Source organism: Coregonus clupeaformis, unplaced genomic scaffold (genome assembly GCF_020615455.1).
Source record: "Coregonus clupeaformis isolate EN_2021a unplaced genomic scaffold, ASM2061545v1 scaf1902, whole genome shotgun sequence".
In the NCBI taxonomy this organism is placed as follows: Eukaryota; Metazoa; Chordata; class Actinopteri; order Salmoniformes; family Salmonidae; genus Coregonus; species Coregonus clupeaformis.
The window spans coordinates 2,043-27,504 of NW_025535356.1; the positions used below are offsets into that span (position 1 = coordinate 2,043).

At 42.3% G+C, this 25,462-nt stretch overlaps 2 protein-coding genes across 2 annotated transcripts; both read right to left on the bottom strand.

Annotated features, from left to right (window-relative positions):
• Window positions 1–928: 928 nt before the first annotated feature.
• On the bottom strand, window positions 929–4,141 carry LOC123487927. Its single transcript, XM_045218919.1, has 7 exons — window positions 4,062–4,141; window positions 3,715–3,929; window positions 3,269–3,528; window positions 2,528–2,662; window positions 2,268–2,400; window positions 2,157–2,186; window positions 929–1,513 (listed from the first exon to the last, which is right to left on the bottom strand). The coding sequence occupies exons 3-7, from the start codon at window positions 3,296–3,298 to the stop codon at window positions 1,200–1,202; spliced, it is 642 nt and encodes a 213-aa protein (XP_045074854.1). The 5' UTR covers window positions 3,299–3,528; window positions 3,715–3,929; window positions 4,062–4,141; the 3' UTR covers window positions 929–1,199.
• Window positions 3,365–13,694, bottom strand: LOC121561138 (NACHT, LRR and PYD domains-containing protein 3-like). The gene is made up of 13 exons (XM_045218920.1): window positions 13,609–13,694; window positions 13,189–13,355; window positions 11,193–13,011; window positions 11,010–11,109; window positions 10,485–10,516; window positions 8,506–8,679; window positions 8,253–8,426; window positions 7,913–8,086; window positions 7,407–7,453; window positions 6,712–7,270; window positions 5,672–5,698; window positions 3,757–3,929; window positions 3,365–3,528 (listed from the first exon to the last, which is right to left on the bottom strand). Exons 1-13 carry the CDS (start codon window positions 13,677–13,679, stop codon window positions 3,365–3,367), a joined length of 3,681 nt encoding a protein of 1,226 aa, XP_045074855.1. The 5' UTR covers window positions 13,680–13,694.
• Window positions 13,695–25,462: the final 11,768 nt, after the last annotated feature.

The following is a 25,462-nucleotide window of genomic DNA, read 5'->3' on the forward strand; positions in this document are numbered from 1 at the left end:
ACCCTCCTGCTAGATAGGGGTCCAGCTAGGTACCTAGTGGAGGACTAACTGACCCTCCTGCTAGATAGGGGTCCAGCTAGGTACCTAGTGGAGGACTAACTGACCCTCCTGCTAGATAGGGGTCCATACCTAGGTACCTAGTGGAGGACTAACTGACCCTCCTGCTAGATAGGGGTCCAGCTAGGTACCTAGTGGAGGACTAACTGACCCTCCTGCTAGATAGGGGTCCATACCTAGGTACCTAGTGGAGGACTAACTGACCCTCCTGCTAGATAGGGGTCCATACCTAGGTACCTAGTGGAGGACTAACTGACCCTCCTGCTAGATAGGGGTCCAGCTAGGTACCTAGTGGAGGACTAACTGACCCTCCTGCTAGATAGGGGTCCAGCTAGGTACCTAGTGGAGGACTAACTGACCCTCCTGCTAGATAGGGGTCCAGCTAGGTACCTAGTGGAGGACTAACTGACCCTCCTGCTAGATAGGGGTCCAGCTAGGTACCTAGTGGAGGACTAACTGACCCTCCTGCTAGATAGGGGTCCAGCTAGGTACCTAGTGGAGGACTAACTGACCCTCCTGCTAGATAGGGGTCCAGCTAGGTACATAGTGGAGGACTAACTGACCCTCCTGCTAGATAGGGGTCCAGCTAGGTTCCTAGTGGAGGACTAACTGACCCTCCTGCTAGATAGGGTTCCAGCTAGGTACCTAGTGGAGGACTAACTGATCCTCCTGCTAGATAGGGGTCCAGCTAGGTACCTAGTGGAGGACTAACTGATCTTCCTGCTAGATAGGGGTCCAGCTAGGTACCTAGTGGAGGACTAACTGACCCTCCTGCTAGATAGGGGTCCAGCTAGGTACCTAGTGGAGGACTAACTGATCTTCCTGCTAGATAGGGGTCCAGCTAGGTACCTAGTGGAGGACTAATTGACCCTCCTGCTAGATAGGGGTCCAGCTAGGTACCTAGTGGAGGACTAACTGACCCTCCTGCTAGAAGATCCACACCTCCAGGAGGCTGCAGAAGGAGAGAGGCTGTGTGGCTGGACCTTTGGATAGTTTATTGCTATTATAGTGGTCATGTTTGATTGACATTTTCTGTACATTTTTGGGAGCCTGAATTAAAGCAACAGACAACAAGACCATGTTGAACCACCCTGCCTGTCTATTCTGCCTGGTCTCCCCACACCCAGGGGTTGGCTACAACTTTAGATCTGAAGCTGTGACCAAAGACAGGGGTCCAGCTCCCCAAGAAGGTTGATCATCCTGGAACATGACTCAGTTCCTTTTCTCAACACCATGTCGATGATGTCACGTGCCTTCTCTGCCCTCTCAGCTATCACCTTTACTGACTCCATTTCCTCCTGGTTGATGACTGTGTGTTGCAGGAGCCCGTCCAGCAGACCTTCCAGGACAGGTCCTGACACTCGTCTCACAAACTCTGTCCGTACAGAACGCAGCTGCTGCTCTGCAGAACCAGTCAGACTGCTCTCAGCCGGACGCCCTACCCCCAACACAGCACCTGAGAGAGGCAGGTTACAAAATAACTACATGTGTTCATTCACATTTACATTTCAGACATTTAGAAACAGACTTCTTTCAGAGTGACCTACAGTAAAAGTCTTCATTGTATTATTAATCTTTGCATTAAGAACACATTCTGTAACAATAACAACCTGAATCAATGAACACATCACACCACTACTGTTTCATTCATATTTAGGGTCGGTTTTCACAGACGTAGAAAAACAGGCTGGGGCATTCAGAACCAGGCTAATTTACATCACGTCCTGGAGGAGATGTCATTGGGGCATTCAGAACCAGGCTAATCTACATCACGTCCTGGAGGAGATGTCATTGGGGCATTCAGAACCAGGCTAATCTACATCAAGTCCTGGAGGAGATGTCATTGGGGCATTCAGAACCAGGCTAATCTACATCAAGTCCTGGAGGAGATGTCATTGGGGCATTCAGAACCAGGCTAATGTACATCAAGTCCTGGAGGAGATGTCATTGGGGCATTCAGAACCAGGCTAATCTACATCAAGTCCTGGAGGAGATGTCATTGTTCTTGAAGACAGCCTTTTATAATCAGGACTAGTCCAACAGTAAACCATGTCGACTGGCCCTCAAGCCATTGGTTTGTACCTCTCATGTTTACTTACTAGTTGAATGGGTTTCAGGGATGTATTCATCTGAAAGAAACAAAAAGAGGTTATATCACTAAATAGCATCTGTCAGAAGATAACAAAGTTATGATTGACATATTCTCCTACCTGTTGGTACCATATCTCTCCATACTGTCCTCTCATCAACCCCGATTAACTCCATCTCAATGTCAACCCCTGTGTTTCTCATAACCATCTTACAACAGCTTGGTGTGGTGTCTGCAGGTAACAGCTGAATCTTCTGTAGAAGGTCATATGGTGCAACGATTGAGACAACAGACAGAGAGAGAGTGAAAGAAATAGAATGATATTCCAGTTATTAATATATAATATGACAGATTCATGTCCTCAGCCTGCTAAAACTGCACCTCTGGATTGATGGAGGAGGAATGGGGATTCTTGACTGCAAACCAACTGTTCAGCTTTAAGGACCCGTTTGGACTTGACAGGACCAATTCTGAATATCCTTGGGACACCTGATATTTCTCCCGGTCCCGAACAGCCTACAAAATGAGCAGTGTAGTAGTCAGTCTGAACAATGTAGTCTAATAATTCACACAACATGCAGCTCACTGAGCAATCCTTTTTTGTCAACATCAAAAAATGTGTACACTATTTTATTTTTATTTTACCCTTATTTGACCAGGTAATTGACTGAGAAGAGTCTATTTTACAGCAACGACCTCAGGAAGTGTTACAGGGGAAAGGGGATGATTGAGCCAATTGGAAGCAGGGGATGATTAGGTGGCCGTGATGGTATGAGGGCCAGATAGTGAATTTAGCCAGGACACCGGGGTTAACACCCCTACTCTTATGATAAGTGCCATGGGATCTTTAGTGTTCACAGAGAGTCAGGAAACATGTTTAATGTCCCATGCGAAAGACAGCACACTACTCAGGGCAATATCCCCTTCACTGCCCCGGGGCATTGGGTTCTCCTTCGAACAGAGAGAAGAGTGCCGTCTACTGGCTCTTCAAATGAATGAGACAGAAATAGATTTCTCACAGAGATGCATGTCGTCTTTCTAATCTATAGATTTTCAACAAACTATCAGCTTTCCTTTAGTAAGTTTCAACATACTGTTGTCACTTCAATGATAGTGCCTCACCTCTTTCTGACTGGAGTTTCTGAGGAGCATGTACAGCCGTGAAATTACTGTTGCCTTTTTTTACTGCCATATAGAGGACCACGTCACAGTGGACATCTACGTTCCAAAAAAGATATAGCTCAGTATAACAGAGATAGCTGAGAACTTGGGATGGAGAATCTTAGCATGGAATCTGGTGACCTCATGCACTTCCTCAACAGACACTCCATGTTCCTCTACATGAAGAATCTTCATCTCATTCCTCAGGGAAGGGTTGGTCCCTGAACAACACAATAAAAAGGAGACAGAAAGACAAATATTATATTATTCATCCAACTAAATCACAAAGAATATGCAGTATCAGATCACAGTAAATAAACTCCCAGAATAGTTCATTCATTCATTCAGGAAGTGAAACTCAGTTACATGGAAATGTCTTTCTGAATACTATGTCTATATGGTTTTACCTAAACAGACAAAGTGTGGCAGATGAACTTCCTCCAGTTCACCTAACTCCATAGTGATGTCCAGCAATGGACCACCTTGTCCGTACTGCATGTCTTTCAGAAGTTGACTGTAGGGTTCCCAGTTCCTGAAGTGATACTTCAGAATGACATCTCTGTCACACACCCAGCGGAGCCCAGACACTGTGCACTCATAACGCCCTTTGGGTGTCCTGTGCCTGAGGGCAACAACAAGATATGGTAGAGAGGGTCAATCGTCAAATGGAGAGGTTGGATTAGAAGCCTATTCCCAAAGGTAATGGGGAAATACACTAGCAAGCGGAATTAAATGTTAAAAGTAGTTATTTTACCTGAAGATTGTCACTCCCTGGACAGTGGAAGTCAAGGGTTCAATCTGAAGCCAGTGTGTGGAGTCCTGAACAAGGGCAAGCATGTCAGTTATACATATGGGGCCAGTTTCCTGGACACAGATTGAGTGTAGTGCTGGAATTAAAGCATGATCAATGGAGGCTTCAATAGAAGTTCTTTAAGGTCCAGGACTAGGCTTATTCTGTGTCCGGGGAAACTGGCCCATTAACTGGTTAACTAATCTAATGTATTTATTCAATGTTACATGGAATGCTGGGGATTGATCCAATTAAACTGTCTAATGAAACAATATGACAACAGCTAAAATCCTGCATTCCTACAAGCAGAACACAGGACTGTCTATATCCCAGTATGAATGGTTGGTCAGTACACACCTGGCTTTCAGACTGTGTTTATATTACTAAAGCAGAACACAGGACTGTCTATATCCCAGTATGAATGGTTGGTCAGTACACACCTGGCTTTCAGACTGTGTTTATATTACTAAAGCAGAACACAGGACTGTCTATATCCCAGTATGAATGGTTGGTCAGTACACACCTGGCTTTCAGACTGTGTTTATATTACTAAAGCAGAACACAGGAATGTCTATATCCCAGTATGAATGGTTGGTCAGTACACACCTGGCTTTCAGACTGTGTTTATATTACTAAAGCAGAACACAGGACTGTCTATATGCCAGTATGAATGGTTGGTCAGTACACACCTGGCTTTCAGACTGTGTTTATATTACTAAAGCAGAACACAGGGCTGTCTATATCCCAGTATGAATGGTTGGTCAGTACACACCTGGCTTTCAGACTGTGTTTATATTACTAAAGCAGAACACAGGCTGTCTATATCCCAGTATGAATGGTTGGTCAGTACACACCTGGCTTTCAGACTGTGCCTGACTCCTGAAGGTATGTAAAAGTGAGAATTGACATTATGACTTACCTCAACATGGTCACAAGTCTCACAGCTCTGAGGAATCCCTGAAGTCAAAAGTAGTTGTTATTTAAAATGGACAATCTCATGTAATAATGAATTAATAATTATTAAACAGACTTGTAATAAAAATGAATGTAAGTGAGCAACAGTCCTCATTATCTACACATTAGTGTTATATTAATGAATGTTTGTGGAAGCAGGAAACAACATGGTTCTGGTCCATGTTTTGGAGATGTTGGGGGCCTGATTTCTGGTAGATCCCAGGATGAGAGCTTAAAGGTAGAGTCAGCTAAATGATGTTGTACGAGCAGCACCGCAGATATTGTGATGAGCAAGATGCCTGACTTCTCTCTCACACAGTATCTGCCCAGGTGCACGGGTTCTCTTCACTCTCTTACAGTGTGGTAGCCACGGGACCAAAACAGAGGAGTTTAGCATCGTGCTCCAACGCCCTTAGTTGTTGTAGAAGTTTACCCACTATGATGTTTACTTTGTGCATCTACATCATATTGCTGACTCTACCTTTAAGTTTGTTTTGACCAAATAGATCATGATTGTGTTCCTTGCCTGGGACTCAAGAACGCTTTAATCGTATTTTGATTTTAAAACAATGATCAGTTAACACTCACATATCTGGTCTCTGGTGTTCTCAGGTCCAGGCTTGATACAACACTCTCCACCATGGTCTCTGCTGTTGGAGAAGCAGAAGGATAGACTGTGATTAAACTAAATACAACTTATAAAGGCTTTATATAGCATACATACAGTCTTCATAAGCAATACAAAGGGTGTATAAAGGGTGACAGAACAGCTCCCTATGTAGGGTGCATTGCCAAATGTGACATAACACTATGTCAACTTCCATGAAGCCAATACTGATGGTGACATTACAGGTGACATCGCTTATCTTGATGAAAGCCCCTAGAGACGTGAAGTCACCAGGTATCATTTTAACAGGTTCTGATGCCCTCTTGTGGTTAGAGTGAAACTGACACTACAGTGAGACATAGGAGAGGAAACATCTGTACATCCAACAGAACACATTAAAAACACACCACTACTACTAATCTAACTGTCTGTAGGTCCAACAGAACACATTAACACACCACCACACTAATCTAACTGTCTGTAGGTCCAACAGAACACATTAAAAACACACCACCACTACTAATCTAACTGTCTGTAGGTCCAACAGAACACATTAAAAACACACCACCACCACTAATCTAACTGTCTGTAGGTCCAACAGAACACATTAAAAAACACCACTACTACTAATCTAACTGTATGTAGGTCCAACAGAACACATTAAAACAAACCACTACTACTTATCTAACTGTCTGTAGGTCCAACAGAACACATTAAAACACACCACTACTACTAATCTAACTGTCTGTAGGTCCAACAGAACACATTAAAACACACCACTAATCTAACTGTCTGTAAGTCCAACAGAACACATTAAAACACACCACCACCACTAATCTAACTGTCTGTAGATCCAACAGAACACATTAAAACACACCACCACCACTAATCTAACTGTCTGTAGGTCCAACAGAACACATTAAAACACACCACTACTACTAATCTAACTGTCTGTAGGTCCAACAGAACACATTAAAACACACCACTACTACTAATCTAATTGTAGGAATGATTCCAGAGGAAAACACATGATGAAACATTGCTATGACTCACCTTTGAATGTGTTGGTCATCTATCTGACACAGGGTCACTGAGGAGGAGGAGTAAACCCCAAACCCAAACCCAGGATAGAGGGGTTCAGTGAATGTGGTGTGTTCTGTGTAAAGGTGTGTCAGTGTACCAGAGGAGGACACGCTATAGAAGGACAAAGTACCAGCTGGCCAGTCCAGACACACTCCAACGCTGTTAGAAACAGGACCAGGGATGGATCTGATGACTCCAGCATGGTGAAAGTGATAACCACTGTCATAGCAGAATAAACACCAGGACTTCCTATTGGCTCCAATCCAACTGTCATCCTCCATCTCTCCCTTCCTCTGCATTCCTTTGTACACCACACCAATATGAGAAATGTCACCATCCATCTCCACCTCCCAGTAATAACGAGATCCAGATAAGACTTCTCTGCAGAGAACTTGGGGATGATGGTCAAATCTGTCTGGATGGTCTTCATAATGCTGCTTCTCCTCCACCCGTGTCACCTTCCTGTTCCCCTCAGACAGTATCAGGTTTGGGTTTGCTGTATTTGGGTCCAGGTTGATATGACAGGCATCTGTAGACAAAAGGAGAGTTTAATCAAACCACATCTTCATATAAAATGTTGTTTTGTAGGTAGAGAACAAGTATTGATTAGTTACTATATCACTATGGTTCTGAATATGCAGTTGATTAGGATTGAAGAGACTTACATTTCCTCAGCCCTGGTTTCAGCCTGAACTCTCCACCATGATCCACACTGTAGGAGAAACAGGTTATTGACTGACAAAGACCTAATACAGCAGTCAACATTTAAACCATAGTGTTGTGTTCTGGTGCACTATCCAAGTTCATTACTAGAGACATACAGGTATTCTGTCCTACATACTGCATACAGAACAGAGTACAATTCATTACTAGAGACATACAGGTATTCTATCCAACCTACTCCATTCAGAACAGAGTACAATTCATTACTAGAGACATACAGGTATTCTAGCCTACCTACTGCATACAGAACAGAGTACAATTCCAACAGGATATCAGAGATGCAGAAGAAGAGTATTAATGTGGTGATGATGTATGCTGTGTTGGAGTGCTAAGCCTGCTGGGTAAACGTCTCCTGTATTCTACCATCATGTCCTCATGTTACTGAACCTACTACACTACATAGGACACAACCACTGCTCACACTATTAGGACATCTATTCTGACTTACTTCAGCTTCATCAGTTTATCTGTGGGATCCACCAGAGCAGCTGAAAGCAGTCCCCCTGCAGAGTCTCCTGGGTGATTGTAGCTCAGGTCCAGCTCTTTCAGGTGGGAGGGGATTGACCTCAGAGCTGAAGACAGAGCAGCACAGCCCTCCTCTGTGACCAGACAGCCAGACAGACTACAGAGAGACACAACAGCTGTCTAGGTTGGTGGACTGGTGTCAATCATCTTGTAGGACACCCATACATTTGTCCATGACACAAACATTGTGATGAAACATCAGATGTTCAGAGTATTTGTTTTACTAAGCTCAGTACCGACCTGACTGAAACAGCTGTACATACCCCAGTGTGTGTAGTTTACAGTCTGGATCCTCCAGTCCAGCAGACAGCAGTGTAACTCCTGAGTCCTGCAGGTCATTGTCTCTCAGCTCCAGTTGTTTCAGTTGTGAGTTGGGTGAACTCAGGACTGAGGCCAGATCTGAACAGCAACCCTCTGTCAGACCACACTGACCTAGACTAGAGGACAGAAGAGCACATGATTAACAAATGTCTGAAACATCCACATAATAACTCATACTGAAGAAAGTTAACTCACACTAGTGTCTGTATGTTGCAGAGTGGACTGGTTAGTCCAACACAGAGCAGCTCCACTCCTCTGTCTCCCAGGTCATTGTAGCTGAGGTCCAGTTCTCTCAGGGGGGAGTTTGGTGTCTGCAGAGCTGAAGCCAGAGTCTCACAGGATTCATATGTGAGTTTACAGCCAGACAGTCTGGAGAGAGGAAATATAGTGATACACTGTTAAATATGCAAAGCTTTAAGAATAATGAGATGCATTAAGATAATAACAGAAGGACACATGATTAACCAATGTTAAAAACATACTAACTCACTCAAGATATTTACCTTAGTTTGATATATGTTGTTATGTATGTTTCTGGATATGTCCCAAAATGTTAAAATAATGTTGAAAACATACACATACTAACTATACTGAACAGAAATATAAACCCAACATGTAAAGTGTTGGTCCCACGTTTCATGAGCTGAAATAAAAGATCCCAGATATGTTCCATACGCACAAAAGCTTATTTCTCTCAAATGTTGTGCATAAATTTGTTTAGATCCCTGTTAGTGAGCATTTCTCCTTTGTTAAGATAATCAATTTTGTTAAGATAATCCATTCACCTGACAGGTGTGGTATATCAAGAAGCTGATTAAACTGCATGATCATTACACAGGTGCACCTTGTGCTGGGGACAATAAAAGGCCACTCTGAAATGTGCAGTTTTGTCACACAACACAATGAAACAGATGTGTCAAGTTTTGAGGGAGTGTGCAATTGGCATGATGACTGCAGGAATGTCCACCAGAGCTGTTGCTAGAGAATTTTATGTTAATTTCTCTACCATAAACCGCCTCCAACATCATTTTAGAGAATTTGGCAGTACATCCAACCGGCCTCGCAACCGCAGACCATGTGTAAACACGCCAGCCCAGGACCTCCACATCCGGCTTCTTCACCTGCAGGATGGTCTGAGACAAGCCACCAGGACAGCTGATTTAACTGTGGGTTTTCACAACCGAATAATTTCTGCACAAATAGTCAGAAACCTTCTCAGGGAAGCTCATCTGCGTACTCGTCATCCTCACCAGGGTCTTGACCTGACTGCAGTTTGGCGTCGTAACCGCCTTCAGTGGGCAAATGCTCACCTTCGATGGCCACTGGCACGCTGGAGACATGTGCTCTTCACGGATGAATCCCGGTTTCAACTGTACTGGGAAGATGGCAGAAAGCGTGTATGGCGTCGTGATGGCATTGTGTGGGCAAGCGGTTTGCTGAGGTCAACGTTGTGAACAGAGTGCCCCATGGTGGCGGTGGGGTTATGGTATGGGCAGGCATAAGCTACGGACAATGAACACGATCGCATTTTATCGATGGGAATTTGAATGCACAGAGATACCGTGACGAGATCCTGAGGCCCATTGTCGTGCCATTCATCTGCCGCCATCACCTCATGTTTCAGCATGATAATGCACGGCCCCGTGTCGCAAGGATCTGTATACAATTCCTGGAAGCTGAAAATGTCCCAGTTCTTCCATGGACTGCATACTCACCAGACATGCATGTTTGGGATGCTCTGGATCGACGTGTACGACAGCGTCTTCCAGTTCCCGGCAGTTTTCAGCAACTTCGCACAGCCATTGAAGAGGAGTGGGACAACATTCCACAGGCCACAATCAACAGCCTGATCAACTCTATGAGAAGGAGATTTGTTGCGCTGCATGAGGCAAATGGTGGTCACACCAGATACGGACTGGTTTTCTGATACACACCCATACTTATTTTTTAAAAGGTATCTGTGACCAACAGATGCATATCTGAATTCCCATTTATGTGAAATCCATAGATTAGGGTTCTAATGAATTTATTTCAATTGACTGATTTCCTCATATGAACTGTAACTCAGTAAAACCTTTCAAATTGTTGCATGTTGCGTTTATATTCTTGTTCAGTATACAGTACATACATAATATATAAACACTCACAGTGGATACTGAAGATAGTTAACTCACACTAGTGTCTGTATGTTGCAGAGTGAACTGGTTAGTCCAACACAGAGCAGCTCCACTCCTCTGTCTCCCAGGTCATTGTAGCTGAGGTCCAGTTCTCTCAGGGGGGAGTTTGGTGTCTGCAGAGCTGAAGCCAGAGTCTCACAGGATTCATATGTGAGTTTACAGCCAGACAGTCTGGAGATAGGAGATATAGTGATACACTGTTAAATATGCAAAGCTTTAAGAATAATGAGATGCATTAAGACAATAACAGAAGGACACATGATTAACCAATATTAAAAACATACTAACTCACTCAAGATATTTAACCTTAGTTTGATATATTTATCACATTTTATGTATGTTTCTGCATATTTACCAAGATGTTAAAATAATGTTAAAAACATACACATACTAACTACATACATAATATATAAACACTCACAGTGGATACTGAAGATATTTAACTCACACTAGTGTCTGTATGTTGCAGAGTGTACTGGTTAGTCCAACACAGAGCAGCTCCACTCCTCTGTCTCCCAGGTTATTGTAGCTGAGGTCCAGTTCTCTCAGGGGGGAGTTTGGTGTCTGCAGAGCTGAAGCCAGAGTCTCACAGGATTCATATGTGAGGTCACAGCGATCCAGTCTGGAGAGAGGAGATCATCTGTTAGATATACAAATCCTTCAGAATAATGATACTGTATACATCAACTCAATAGCAGAACTTACCGTGCTCTCTTGCAGGTTTTCACTACCGGCAGCAACCTCTGATAACCTTCCTCTGATGTGGTGTATGTCTTCAGGTCAAACTCCTCCAGCACCTCCTCTGACATCAGTAACAGGTAGGCCAGGGCTGAACATTGGTGAGGTTCTAGCTCTGTTTCTGAAAGAGTTCCTGATCGCAGGGAGGTTTGCATTTCTTCAACTAGAGAGTTGGCACCAAGTTCATTCAGACAGTGGAACAAGTTGATGATCCTTTCTGGTGAGGATTCCCATTTGATGTTGTCTGAAAGGTACCTGACTGTTCTCTCAACTGTTTCCTCATTGCTCTGTGTTGTACTTCCTGTCTGTGTCAGAAGGCCTCGTAACAGATTCTGATTGGACTCCAGTGAGAGACCCAGAAGGAAGCGGAGGAACAGGTCCAGGTGTCCATTCTCACTCTTCAAGGCCTGGTCCACTGCTCTCCTGTGTAAGTCAAACAACTGGATTGACTCCTCCTCTTCATGTAAAATGTAAATGTAATCCTCACTAGTGGTGGAAAAAACATTTTCCTTCTTGTCCAGACATGATTCTAAAGCATGCACTGCTGCTAGAAACTCCTGCATGCTCAGATGCACAAAGCTGTAGACCTTGTCTTGGTTCAGCCCAGATTCTTCTTTAAAGATCTCTGTACACAATGCTGAGTACTCTGATGCCTCTGTGACATCAAGGCCACACTCTCTCAGGTCCTCCTCATAGAAGATCAGGTTGCCCTTCTGCAGCTGTTGGAAAGCCAGCTTTGCCAGTTTCAGGATCATCTCTTTGTCTGACTGAGACAGTTCCTTTGGGTTTGTCTCTGTGGCTTTGTTGTACTTCTTGTTCTTCACAATGATTTGGATGAGCGTGAAGTGTGTGAACATCTGGGTCAGAGTTTTGGGGACTTCATCCTTCTCTGCCTCTTTCAGCATCATCTCAAGGACAGTGGCTGATATCCAACAGAAGACTGGCATGTGGCACATGATGTGGAGGCTCCTTGATGTTTTTATGTGGGTGATGATTTCATTGGCCAGATTCTGATCTGTGATTTTCTTCCTGAAGTACTCCTCCTTCTGTGGATCATTGAACCCTCGTACCTCTGTCACCTGGTCAACAGACTCAGGAGGGATCTGATTGGCTGCTGCAGGCCGTGAGGTTATCCAGAGGAGAGCAGAGGGAAGCAGATTCCCCTTGATGAGGTTTGTCAGCAGCACGTCCACTGAGGTTGGCTTCGTGACATCACAGCACCTCTCATTGTTTTTGAAGTCTAGAGGAAGTCGACACTCATCCAGACCATCAAAAATGAAAACAGTTTTGGTTTCACCATCTTCAATGTTGTCAATCTCTTTCAGCTCTGATAAGTAGTGGGAAAGAAGTTGCATCAGACTGTATTGGTCCTTTTTCAGGTTCAGATCACGGAAAGGAAGAGGAAACATGAAATGAACGTCCTGATTTGCTTTTCCCTCTGCCCAGTCAAGGATGACCTTCTGCACAGAGACTGTTTTTCCAATGCCAGCGATTCCTTTTGTCAGCACAGTTCTGATAGGTTTGTCTTGTCCAGCTAAAGGCTTGAAGATGTCGTTGCATTTGATTGGTGTCTCTTGTGTGGTTTGTTTCTTGGATGCCATCTCTATCAGTCTCACCTCATGTTCATTATTGACCCCTCCACTTCCACCCTCTGTGATGTAGAGCTCTGTGTAGATGTCCTTTAACAGACTTTGGTTTCCATGGTGTCTAATTCCTTCAGATATGTGTTGATACTTGTGTTTCAGTTTAGCCTTAATGTCTTGTTGGACTGTCAGAAGAGTTTGACCTGTAGGAAAACAATGAGAGTTGGGACTCATAAGTTCATGTGTGTGTGTGTGTGTGTGTGTGTGTGTGTGTGTGTGTGTGTGTGTGTGTGTGTGTGTGTGTGTGTGTGTGTGTGTGTGTGTGTGTTAGAGGGGCCTTTGTCCCGTTCTTTGTAATATTGTATGAAACACAGTCTTGCTTCTTCTGTCCAGAAGGTTGTGTGTGATCTTTAATGCATCCTCACTGTCCAAACTCTCCACTTCCTTATTGTCATCTGGTAATGGTTCCTGGCTGAAAGCAGGTGGCTGATCACTCTTCATTGATAGCAGGCTGGGGGCAGGTGACTCTGCTCTGGGCTTCTGGACACTGAACAAAACAGGGAGGCAGATCACCTCATCAATATATCATCAGTACCTCATCTACATCATTTCAACAAGTGTATAGCTGAACTCATAGAAGTCCTGATGTTTCTTTATAAAGCTACAGTCTGCAATTGGTAAATCGATTTGGGGACTTTTAAATGAATGATGTAGAACTACATTTGATGTAATTTGGGAAAACTTTTCCCTTTAGTTTTATATCTTTAAGAGAACTGTATATTTTACATGTAAACTCTTACCTCTTAGAACTGGTGTCTTGAGTCATTTTAGAGGCAGTGGTCCCCTCCTCTCTCTCCCCAGAGAGACTCATTTTAGAGCCAGTGGTCCCCTCCTCTCTCTCCCCAGAGAGACTCATTTTAGAGGCAGTGGTCCCCTCCTCTCTCTCCCCAGAGAGACTCATTTTAGAGCCAGTGGTCTCCTCCTCTCTCTCCCCAGAGAGACTCATTTTAGAGGCAGTGGTCTCCTCCTCTCTCTCCCCAGAGAGACTCATTTTAGAGGCAGTGGTCTCCTCCTCTCTCTCCACAGAGAGACTCATTTTAGAGGCAGTGGTACCCTCCTCTCTCTCCCCAGAGAGACTCATTTTAGAGACAGTGGTCTCCTCCTCTCTCTCCCCAGAGTGACTCATTTTAGAGGCAGTGGTCTCCTCCTCTCTCTCCCCAGAGACACTCATTTTAGATGTAAGTCACAGCTCACTCAGCTACAATAAGAAATAACAGAACAGTCAATATTTCTGAACATTGTTGAAGAACCATTAACAATGACAACACTTTTACTGTCTGTGGTCAGAGTTCAAACAGAGACTTCATGTTGCATTTAAACATACACAGTTAATTTGATTTGATTTGACTTGGATCCCCATTAGCTGATGCCATAACAACAGCTAGTCTACCTCGGGTAAACACAACTAAAAATACGTTACAGCTTAGATTGACAGACATTATAGACATTTACCAAGTAGACATTACAGACAGTTAAAATAGCTGACAGGTATTTCTTCTATGCCAAGGGAAGCCAGGCTATAATGTATCTTTCGTCTCTCTTTGCTTCATAATTGTCCTTTAATTTGCAAGAGGCTGAATGTATCTCACAGGAGAAAGCATCCGAGCGAGCTAAACAGCGCCCCTCTGTCTCTCTATGTGTAGGCCATCTATCTGATGCTGTCTGGTCCAAACGAGTATGACATTGTTGCCCGTAGCATTGAAGACAAGGGAAGCCTGCGAGCATTTGGCCTTTGATTTAAAAGCTCTGTATGACAGAGTGATAGACCGTGTACTGTATGACAGAGTGATAGACCGTGTACTGTGTGACAGAGTGATAGACCGTGTACTGTATGACAGAGTGATAGACCGTGTACTGTATGACAGAGTGATAGACCGTGTACTGTATGACAGAGTGATAGACCGTGTACTGTATGACAGAGTGATAGACCGTGTACTGTATGACAGAGTGATAGACCGTGTACTGTATGACAGAGTGATAGACCGTGTACTGTATGACAGAGTGATAGACCGTGTACTGTATGACAGAGTGATAGACTGTGTACTGTGTGACAGAGTGATAGGCCGTGTACTGTATGACAGAGTGATAGACCGTGTACTGTGTGACAGAGTGATAGACCGTGTACTGTATGACAGAGTGATAGACCGTGTACTGTATGACAGAGTGATAGACCGTGTACTGTATGACAGAGTGATAGACCGTGTACTGTATGACAGAGTGATAGACCGTGTACTGTATGACAGAGTGATAGACCGTGTACTGTATGACAGAGTGATAGACCGTGTACTGTATGACAGAGTGATAGACCGTGTACTGTATGACAGAGTGATAGACCGTGTACTGTATGACAGAGTGATAGACCGTGTACTGTATGACAGAGTGATAGACCGTGTACTGTATGACAGAGTGATAGACCATTTTGTCAACATGAAAGAGAGGAGGATGTCATTGGCGTTTCTCTACAAGTAGGGTGAGTCAACATGTTTTTTATACTTGCACAAACACATAAATCAGGACCATGAACCATTCTTTGCAACTTGCTGTAACTCTCTGTGGTTCTAAATCAATAGTTGTTTAGTGATCTGAAAATGTCGGAAACATTAACTTGCTTGACCATGATGTAGGTCATGTAACTGTCTGTTACATAGAATATGCTTTGTGGACTTAACCGGACAGAAGTTGCTCTCTGGTTTTGTGATAAAAACAAAGGTGTGATTGAATTTATTCTCCCACTGTGTCTTCTTATTGTCTCGACCTTTAGGCCTAAAGCCTATATCACGGTCACAAGGCATATGAATTAACAGGTTATAGAGCAAAACAAATATTACAACACATAGATTGTATTGTATTTTTCTGTCTTCCCCAGTGATTTTACGCACACACCTCTACTGGTGTGACCTCATAATAGGCGTGGATGCAATTTGGACACCCAAGCTTTAGGCTTCTGTAGGACTGAACCTGCCGAGTTGATGTATGAGCTTCGGAATGTTTTAATTATAGGCTATGCCCGGGCTTTTCTCCGTTTATTTCACCATTTGTATCATGTTAAATATCAGCCACTATCGAGAACCACCGTCAGTAAAACCCACATACATTTATAACTGTCACTTTAGTGTTCGTTTTCTTCAATTTGTAGCTTACATTTTGCATATTTTTTGCGTCGTGTGTAAAGGTTCTCCAAACCAGTTTTTTTTATGATTCATACATACTTTCTTAACCCTAAAATGTGCCTAAATAATCTACAAAATCCGAGTATTTTTAATATTCTCAACCCGTTCTCTCGATGTATTCTAGTCTGTCGAAAAAAATCTAATTAAAGGTACACCGTACTTAAAGGCTTAAAATATATGTACTGAAAACGCTATTTAATGAAAACTCCACCAGAAAATCTGTTGGCCAGCAAGTGAGAGTGTTTTCAGCGGTTGAATTACATTTATTCAGCGCACGCAAGGGAACCACGCCTGCAAAACCCGTTATGCAACTTAATAAGGTAAAGTGTGAATAGAAACGATGAGCAGTGCGTAGGAAAGGCGAAATTTCATAAGTTGGAATAGTGCCTTTAGTGAATACACCCATGCACTGCTTGACTTCACATGAGGTGCCAACAGTTTATCTCGTCCGTTGCACCCGGGCTTGTATTCAGGTGTGCCGACAACGATGCGGAACATTACGCAACAGTGCGCTGGCCAAGTTATATGAAGCGTACAGCACTGAGCAAAACGGACCACAGCCTTTCTGATCGGTGTCGCCAGAAAGCATTTTCAACTTGAACTTTGATTTATCCCAACATTTAAATAGTTTCTATGCTATTTTTGCACGTCAGTTTTACTTGACTGACTTGTCGAAACAGACTATTTTCTTTAGTGACAGCTTTACATAATTCCGATGCACGTCTTTCTAACGCAGTTTCGACATGTGGATAATAATCACGATAATGTGATGTCAATCGCCTTTACCAATAATACCCTACCTCATAGCCCTGTAGCCTATAACATCACATCACATTGGATCATATTGATTAGGCTAAGCAATATGAATCAACACCAATGTACAGTAAAATTAGCATTTTTGAAAGTTGAAATCAGTATTGTATTAACTTTACATTTCTGTAGATGTCTTACCCCTAAATCATCTGTCTCTCTATGATAGCCTAACTTCTCCAGAACACTTTTCTACATTAAATTGTAAAAGAAAGCTACAAACCTCCGATGTTTTTGTCTTCTACCCATAACGTCCATTTCTTCCTCTACTTCCTTATACATGGACTTCCTGTGTTGGGACATTTACAACACCTCACCTTAAGAGGTGACGTCACTACATTTACAACACCTCACCTTAACAGACTGACTACACTACATTTACAACACCTCACCTTAACAGAGGTGACTACACTACATTTACAACACCTCACCTTAACAGACTGACTACACTACATTTACAACACCTCACCTTAACAGAGTGCTACACTACATTTACAACACCTCACCTTAACAGACTGACTACACTACATTTACAACACCTCACCTTAACAGACTGACTACACTACATTTACAACACCTCACCTTAACAGACTGACTACACTACATTTACAACACCTCACCTTAACAGACTGACTACACTACATTTACAACACCTCACCTTAACAGACTGACTACACTACATTTACAACACCTCACCTTAACAGACTGACTACACTACATTTACAACACCTCACGTGCATAAGAAAGGCGTATTTTCATAAATTGGAATAGTGCCCTTAGTGAATACACCCATGCACTGCTCGAGTTCACATGAGGTACGATCAGTTTATCTCGTCCGTTGCACCGGGGCATGTATTCAGATGAAAGGTGTGCCGACAACGATTGAACCAGTGGGTAACATTACGCAACGGTGCGCCGGCCAAGTTATATCGAGCGCACAGCAGTGAGCAAAACGGACCACCACCTTTCTGATCCATGTCGCCAGAAAGCATTTTCAACTTGAACTTTGATTTATCCCAACATTTATTTAGTTTCTATGCTATTGTTGCACGTCATTTTTACTTGACTGACTTGTCGAAACAGACTATTTTCTTTATTTTGTGACATCTTTACATAATTCCGATGCACGTCTTCTAACGTTGTTTCATCACGCGGATAATAATCACGATAATGTGCTGTCAGTCGCCTTTACCAATAATACCCTACCTCATAGCCCTGTAGCCTATAACATCACATCACATTGGATCATATTGATTAGGCTAATTAATATGAATCAACACCAATATACAATTGTCAAAGACTCCAGCCACCCTAGTCATAGACTGTTCTCCCTGCTACCGCACGGCAAGCGGTACCGGAGTGCCAAGTCTAGGTCCAAAAGACTTCTCAACAGCTTCTACCCCCAAGCCATAAGACTCCTGAACAGCTAATCATGGCTACCCGGACTATTTGCACTGACCCCCCACCCCATCCTTTTTACGCTGCTGCTACTCTGTTAATTATTTATGCATAGTCACTTTAACTCTACCCACATGTACATATTACTTAAACTATCTCAACTAGCCGGTGCCCCCGCACATTGACTCTGCACCGGTACCCCCCCTGTATATATAGCCTCCCTACTGTTATTTTATTTTACTTCTGCTCTTTTTTTCTCAACACTTTTTTAGTTGTTGTTTTATTTTTACTTTTTTTGTTAAAAATAAATGCACTGTTGGTTAAGGGCTGTAAGGAAGCATTTCACTGTAATGTCTGCACCTGTTGTATTCGGCGCATGTGACCAATACAATTTGATTTGATTTATAAATAAGACTAAACTCATCATTCTTGAAAGTTGAAATCAGTATTGTATTAACTTTATAATTCTGCAGACGTCTTACCCTTAAATCATCTGTCTCTCTATGATAGCCTAACTTCTCCAGAACACTTTTCTACATTAAATTGTAAAAGAAAGCTACAGACCTCTGATGTTTTTGTCTTCTCCCTGTAAAGTCCATTTCTTCCTCTACTTCCTTATACTTCCTATGTTGGGACATGAGGTGGAGGGAGGGGAGAGGTAGAGGGAGAGGTGGCGACGTGGAGGGAGGGAGGGAGAGGGAGGGAGAGGTGGAGGGAGGGAAAGAGGTGGAGGGAGGGAGGGAGGAGACAGGGAGAGGTGGGGGAGGGAGGAGTGTGGGAGAGGTGGGGGGATGGGAGGGAGGGTGGAGGGAGGGAGGGAGAGGTGGAGATTGAGCATAGTGCAATATCCAAAGTAGTGCACTATATAGGGAAAAGGGTGTCATTTGAGAGTACGTACTCTATACACTGTGTAGTAACATAGGACCTTAGAGCTTATTGACATAGGATCTGTCTCTCTCTCTAACACACACACAGAGAGACACACACAAACACACACACACACACACACACACACCTTAACAGCGGTGACTACACTACATTTACAACTTGCGGTAACTCTCTGTGGTTCTAAATCAATCGTTGTTTAGTGGTCGGAAACATTAACTTGCTTGACCATGATGTAGGTCATGTCTGTTACATAGAATATGCTTTGTGGACTTAACTGGACAGAAGTTGCTCTCCGGTTTTGTGATAAAACAAAGGTGTGGTTGAATTTATTCTGCCACTGTGTCTTCTTATTGTCTCGGCCTTTAGGCCTACAGTCTATTTCACGGTCACAAGGCATATGAATTAACAGTGATTTTACTCACGCACCTCTACTGGTGTGACCTCATAATAGGCGTGGATGCAATTTGGACACCCAAGCTTTAGGCTTCTGTAGGGCTGAACCTGCCGAGTTGATGAATGAGCTTCGGAATGTTTTAATTATAGGCTATGCCCGGCCTTTTCTCCGTTTATTTTACAAGTTGTATCATGTTAAATATCAGCCACTATCGAGAGCCACCGTCAGTAAAACCCACATACATTTATAACTGTCACTTTAGTGTTCGTTTTCTTCAATTTGTAGCTTACATTTTGCATATTTTTTGCGTCGTGTGTAAAGGTTCTCCAAACCAGTTTTTTTTATGATTCATACATACTTTCTTAACCCTAAAATGTGCCTAAATAATCTACAAAATCCGAGTATTTTTCATATTCTCAACCCGTTCTCTCGATGTATTCTAGTCTGTCGAAAAAAATCTAATTAAAGGTACACCGTACTTAAAGGCTTAAAATATATGTACTGAAAACGCTATTTAATGAAAACTCCACCAGAAAATCTGTTGGCCAGCAAGTGAGAGTGTTTTCAGCGGTTGAATTACATTTATTCAGCGCACGCAAGGGAACCACGCCTGCAAAACCCGTTATGCAACTTAATAAGGTAAAGTGTGAATAGAAACGATGAGCAGTGCGTAGGAAAGGCGTGCATAAGAAAGGCGTAATTCATAAGTTGGAATAGTGGAGAGGGAGGGAGAGGTGGAGGGAGGGAGGGAGAGGTGGAGGGAGGGAGAGAGAGGTGGAGGGAGGGAGGGAGGGAGGGAGGGGTGGAGGGAGGGAGGGAGGGGTGGAGGGAGGGAGGGGTGGAGGGAGGGAGGGAGGGGTGGAGGGAGGGAGAGAGGGAGGGAGAGGTGGAGGGAGGGAGAGAGGGAGGGAGAGGTGTCAAAGGACACCAGAAACAAAATTGTAGACCTGCACCAGGCTGGGAAGACTGAATCTGCAATAGGTAAGCAGCTTGGTTTGAAGAAATCAACTGTGGGAGCAATTATTAGGAAATGGAAGACATACAAGACCACTGATAATCTCCCTCGATCTGGGGCTCCACGCAAGATCTCACCCCGTGGGGTCAAAATGATCACAAGAACGGTGAGCAAAAATCCCAGAACCACACGGGGGGACCTAGTGAATGACCTGCAGAGAGCTGGGACCAAAGTAACAAAGCCTACCATCAGTAACACACTACGCCGCCAGGGACTCAAATCCTGCAGTGCCAGACGTGTCCCCCTGCTTAAGCCAGTACATGTCCAGGCCCGTCTGAAGTTTGCTAGAGTGCATTTGGATGATCCAGAAGAGGATTGGGAGAATGTCATATGGTCAGATGAAACCAAAATAGAACATTTTGGTAAAAACTCAACTCGTCGTGTTTGGAGGACAAAGAATGCTGAGTTGCATCCAAAAAACACCATACCTACTGTGAAGCATGGGAGTGGAAACATCATGCTTTGGGGCTGTTTTTCTGCAAAGGGACCAGGATGACTGATCCGTGTAAAGGAAAGAATGAATGTGGCCATGTATCGTCAGATTTTGAGTGAAAACCTCCTTCTATCAGCAAGGGCATTGAAGATGAAACGTGGCTGGGTCTTTCAGCATGACAATGATCCCAAACACACCGCCCGGGCAACGAAGGAGTGGCTTCATAAGAAGCATTTCAAGGTCCTGGAGTGGCCTAGCCAGTCTCCAGATCTCAACCCCATAGAAAATCTTTGGAGGGAGTTGAAAGTCCGTGTTGCCCAGCGACAGCCCCAAAACATCACTGCTCTAGAGGAGGTCTGCATGGAGGAATGGGCCAAAATACCAGCAACAGTGTGTGAAAACCTTGTGAAGACTTACAGAAAACGTTTGACCTGTGTCATTGCCAACAAAGGGTTTATAACAAAGTATTGAGAAACTTTTGTTATTGACCAAATACTTATTTTCCACCATAATTTGCAAATAAATTCATTAAAAATCCTACAATGTGATTTTCTGGAAAAAAAATTCTCATTTTGTCTGTCATAGTTGACGTGTACCTATGATGAAAATTACAGGCCTCTCTCATCTTTTTAAGTGGGAGAACTTGCACAATTGGTAGCTGACTAAATACTTTCCCCCCCCACTGTATGTAAAGAAAAAAGTATTTAATAAGATTATTTCATTCATTCAGATCTAGGATGTGTTATTTTAGTGTTCCCTTTATTTTTTTGAGCAGTGTATATTTGTTTTTAAACATTTAATCGCAGTGGTGTCAATATACATATTTTTTCTTCATTTAGTGAATTTTATTTTTTTATTTTTTATTTCACCTTTATTTAACCAGGTAAGCCAGTTGAGAACAGGTTCTCATTTACAACTGCGACCTGGCCAAGATAAAGCAAAGCAGTGCGATAAAAACAACAACACAGAGTTACATATGGGGTAAAAAACATAAAGTCAAAAATACAACAGAAAATATATATACAGTGTGTGCAAATGTAGCAAGTTATGGAGGTAAGGCAATAAATAGGCTATAGTGCAAAATAATTACAATAGTATTAACACTGGAATGCTAGATGTGCAAGAGATTATGTGCAAATAGAGATACTGGGGTGCAAAAGAGCAAAATAAATAACAATATAGGGATGAGGTAGTTGGGTGGGCTAATTTCAGATGGGCTGTGTACAGGTGCAGTGATCGGTAAGGTGCTCTGACAACTGATGCTTAAAGTTATTGAGGGAGATAAGAGTCTCCAGCTTCAGAGATTTTTGCAATTCGTTCCAGTCATTGGCAGCAGAGAACAATAACATGACTCATTTCTTTATTTTATTCAGTTCAATCCAGTTCAATTAAACTGAGTCCAATCCATTCAATTCAATTCAACAGAGTCCAATCAAATCAATTCCTATCCATTCAATATGATTCAATTCAGTTCTTACTGGCGATTTCCAGAGAGGTGTAGGTGTGTCCGCAAATGTTGTCATTTATTAAAACTGAACTTGACATGACAATGTGCTAATCCTCCTGCAACCTTTAGACCATGCGTGCTCACAGTTTCTAGTGGTTGAAGTCTTGCATTGCAAGAAGGCAAAAGTAGCCTAGTAGCTTTGTGCAGATGGGGAATATATGACGAGACTCTTATTCAGAACAAAACAACCGGTAGCCCTAGCTAAATATAATAACAAGATGCAATCATTTGCTGTTAGTGAGAAGAGCGAAAATCTATGTATCTTTACATTCTAAAATAATTAGAAATATACATATATTTCCTGTTTTTATTTCATTTCCATGATCATTACAGAATAAAGCCTATACTCGCCAAAAAGCCTATAGGCCTACAACAAGTTAGGATTGTCTACCATTCGTCCCATCTCTCATTTAATAGGACCCACTTCACAGTAGTAAATAGATCAGCTACAGTATTTCCAGCAGCCTATTTTGCTCTATGCGATCCGATCCGAAGCGCAGTTTAACTTTAGAACAGACGTTTCACCTTTTCCATTGACGTTTATAGGCTAAGCCAGAATACTGAAACGTGACATTTCTTGCATAGACAATATTTCATTTATAAACATAATACATTATCATAATCATTGCATAATACATTCCCCACCTTTTCTGGCCATGATGAGTTCATATTCCCGATGTAGCCATACAACAAATTACCATGCGCATTTCTCATTTAATTGGGGCTATCAGAGAGGCTATTATTTAAAGTGTTTGCTCTATGCAGATGACAGGGTGCGCGGCGCGGTGTATAACATACAGCAGAATGTAACAGGTGAACAGACAGATGATCTTTTGTATTGAAGTGTGTAGGCTACCAATAAACTCTAGTTTATTTTAATTTTTTCGAGTAGACATTGTTTCAGAATTTGTGTGCAGGGCAGCATATTTAGTTTCGGGAAAAAGTGAATGCAAAACATTACTGCATTCAAACGATCTGTTTACAGGTCCACATCAATTTGCAATTGTTTTTGTCTTTCAGAAACGGTCAGATAAAACTACAGCAAATGTCACTGTAAAATAAAACATTCTGCCAACACCTCCAAAGACATTTGAAGTTCGCCATGGATATTTCCTTTAGATATACTGTCTGGGCCTAATTCCAATACTTCCCAACTATACAGCAAATAAGGACGTTATTGTCACTGTAGTATATGATGAATGGTGGTCGTCATTGCTGATGAACAAAAGGAGTCTGCTCATACTGAACATTGATCATAAGGTTTATTCAGACCACAAGCTTCAGCATGAGTAACAGACTTGCAGGGTCTGGAGAGCAGTGTCCTCCAATTCTAATGGCTGCTCTGTCCTATCTTCTTCGTGTACCCCTATTTATAACCAATGCAACAAGATGGGCTCCCTCTGCTGGCCAGTTTACAATACACTTCCTGTCTATTATATGTTACCTTATACTAAATATTGCCTTTTGATACTAACATAACCAACATTCCATTTCGTCATGAAAAACATTTAACAAAGGCACAATCTTCAGATACGATATTCCCCCCTTTCGAGACGAAATAAACGTCTCGAAAACAAACAGTATAAGATTATGACGATTAACCATTTATCTCATTGAGTATCTTTAACATTAAACCAAACACATTCTCCTCTAGAGTGTAAATACCTTTCTATGAAATACCTGTTTATGAAGTGTGAATACATTACTATGACATATGAAGAAATCTCTATGGAGTGTAAGAGCGAAAAACTGTCCAGCAGCCATCCATCCATATCAATCAAGACAGTAAAATTCTCTCACGGTCCCTCTGCCCCAGGCAACCACCGTCGGTACTCCAGATAACCTCATTAACCATGTAAATGCATTTGAAACTATGATGTAATTAAATACACATGTAAACAAAATCCTATCCATAAATATCCATTGTACGGCTGGTCAACCCATCGAATCGTACAATGAATCTCTCCCTTCCTAGACCTTCTCTGTCCCTAAACATTCACCGAAATAAACAAAAGCATCTAAGATCCTCATCTGCATTCAATAACATCAAACATCATTCTACTAAAATCAATACCTAAGAATATGACACAATTATGTATTACACATCAAATATGTCTATATTTCATTGCAGACACTGGAATGTAGTCCACTACACTTCCTCTCCCTGTAGTGTCCTCTTCCAATTAACTTGTTGATGATGGAATCAGCCACACCCTCCTTGTTTCATCTCCTCCAGTCATATTGTCCCTTCATATTGTCTTTGTTTGAGTATTCCAATCTCCACATGTTCTCCCAAATGCTTCTGGAATGACAAGAAAAGAAACGACCAAACAGTATCTTTTGCAAAACCACATTTTCAAATTAAACCTCAACATCAATTTAAGAATATAAAAATGACCTATAAATGATGTATGAATCACATTAACCTATCCCCCCCTTGATTCATAAATCATACTAAAATCATACTAAAAAAAAATGTTTTCCTTGAAACAATAAAAATAAAATGATCAAATAATCAAAAAGGATATTTATCCATTCAGTAGTCCATCTAGACCCCCTCGTCCGTCTTCGTCCAGATCCGGAACAGTCAACACCGGCATCATTCTCCAACCTATTTCAATCTCATAGCTTCCTCAAAAGTCAGTAACATATTACACCTTGCTATCAAAGCTGTCATTAACCCATCACTGCCCCTACTGGCCTAATTGATCTTGCAACCAAATCCTTTCAAATGCATCCCTTATAATGCATCTATAACCCCAGTGATATTATCTGAACTATCTGGACTCAAAGTATAACTAATATTTATCAATATTATCTTCCCAAATGTTACACCATACCATGAATGAAGTCCCCCTTCTCCCTTAAACCTACCCTTCAATGATAGGCTTGAAGACTATAACATGTAGCCATGTCACCCTTTTAACCCTAGATTTAGCTGTGTTCGGTGCTAACTCTCTTTTAATAGTAAAAGCCTCA

Excerpts from the sequence above, each read along its gene's own strand:
- LOC123487927 (XM_045218919.1), bottom strand. The coding sequence starts at position 3,298 with ATGCTCCTCAGAAACTCCAGTCAGAAAGAG. Across the intron at positions 2,663-3,268 it reads GAAACTCCAGTCAGAAAGAG|GCTGTTCGGGACCGGGAGAA; the intron begins GTGAGGCACTAT and ends CTCATTTTGTAG. Across the intron at positions 2,401-2,527 it reads CCTCCTCCATCAATCCAGAG|AAGATTCAGCTGTTACCTGC; the intron begins GTGCAGTTTTAG and ends GACCTTCTACAG.
- LOC121561138 (XM_045218920.1), bottom strand. The coding sequence starts at position 13,679 with ATGAGTCTCTCTGGGGAGAGAGAGGAGGGGACCACTGCCTCTAAAATG. Across the intron at positions 7,454-7,912 it reads GATAAACTGATGAAGCTGAA|TGTGGATCATGGTGGAGAGT; the intron begins GTAAGTCAGAAT and ends TTTCTCCTACAG. Across the intron at positions 7,271-7,406 it reads GAAACCAGGGCTGAGGAAAT|ATGCCTGTCATATCAACCTG; the intron begins GTAAGTCTCTTC and ends TTTTGTCTACAG.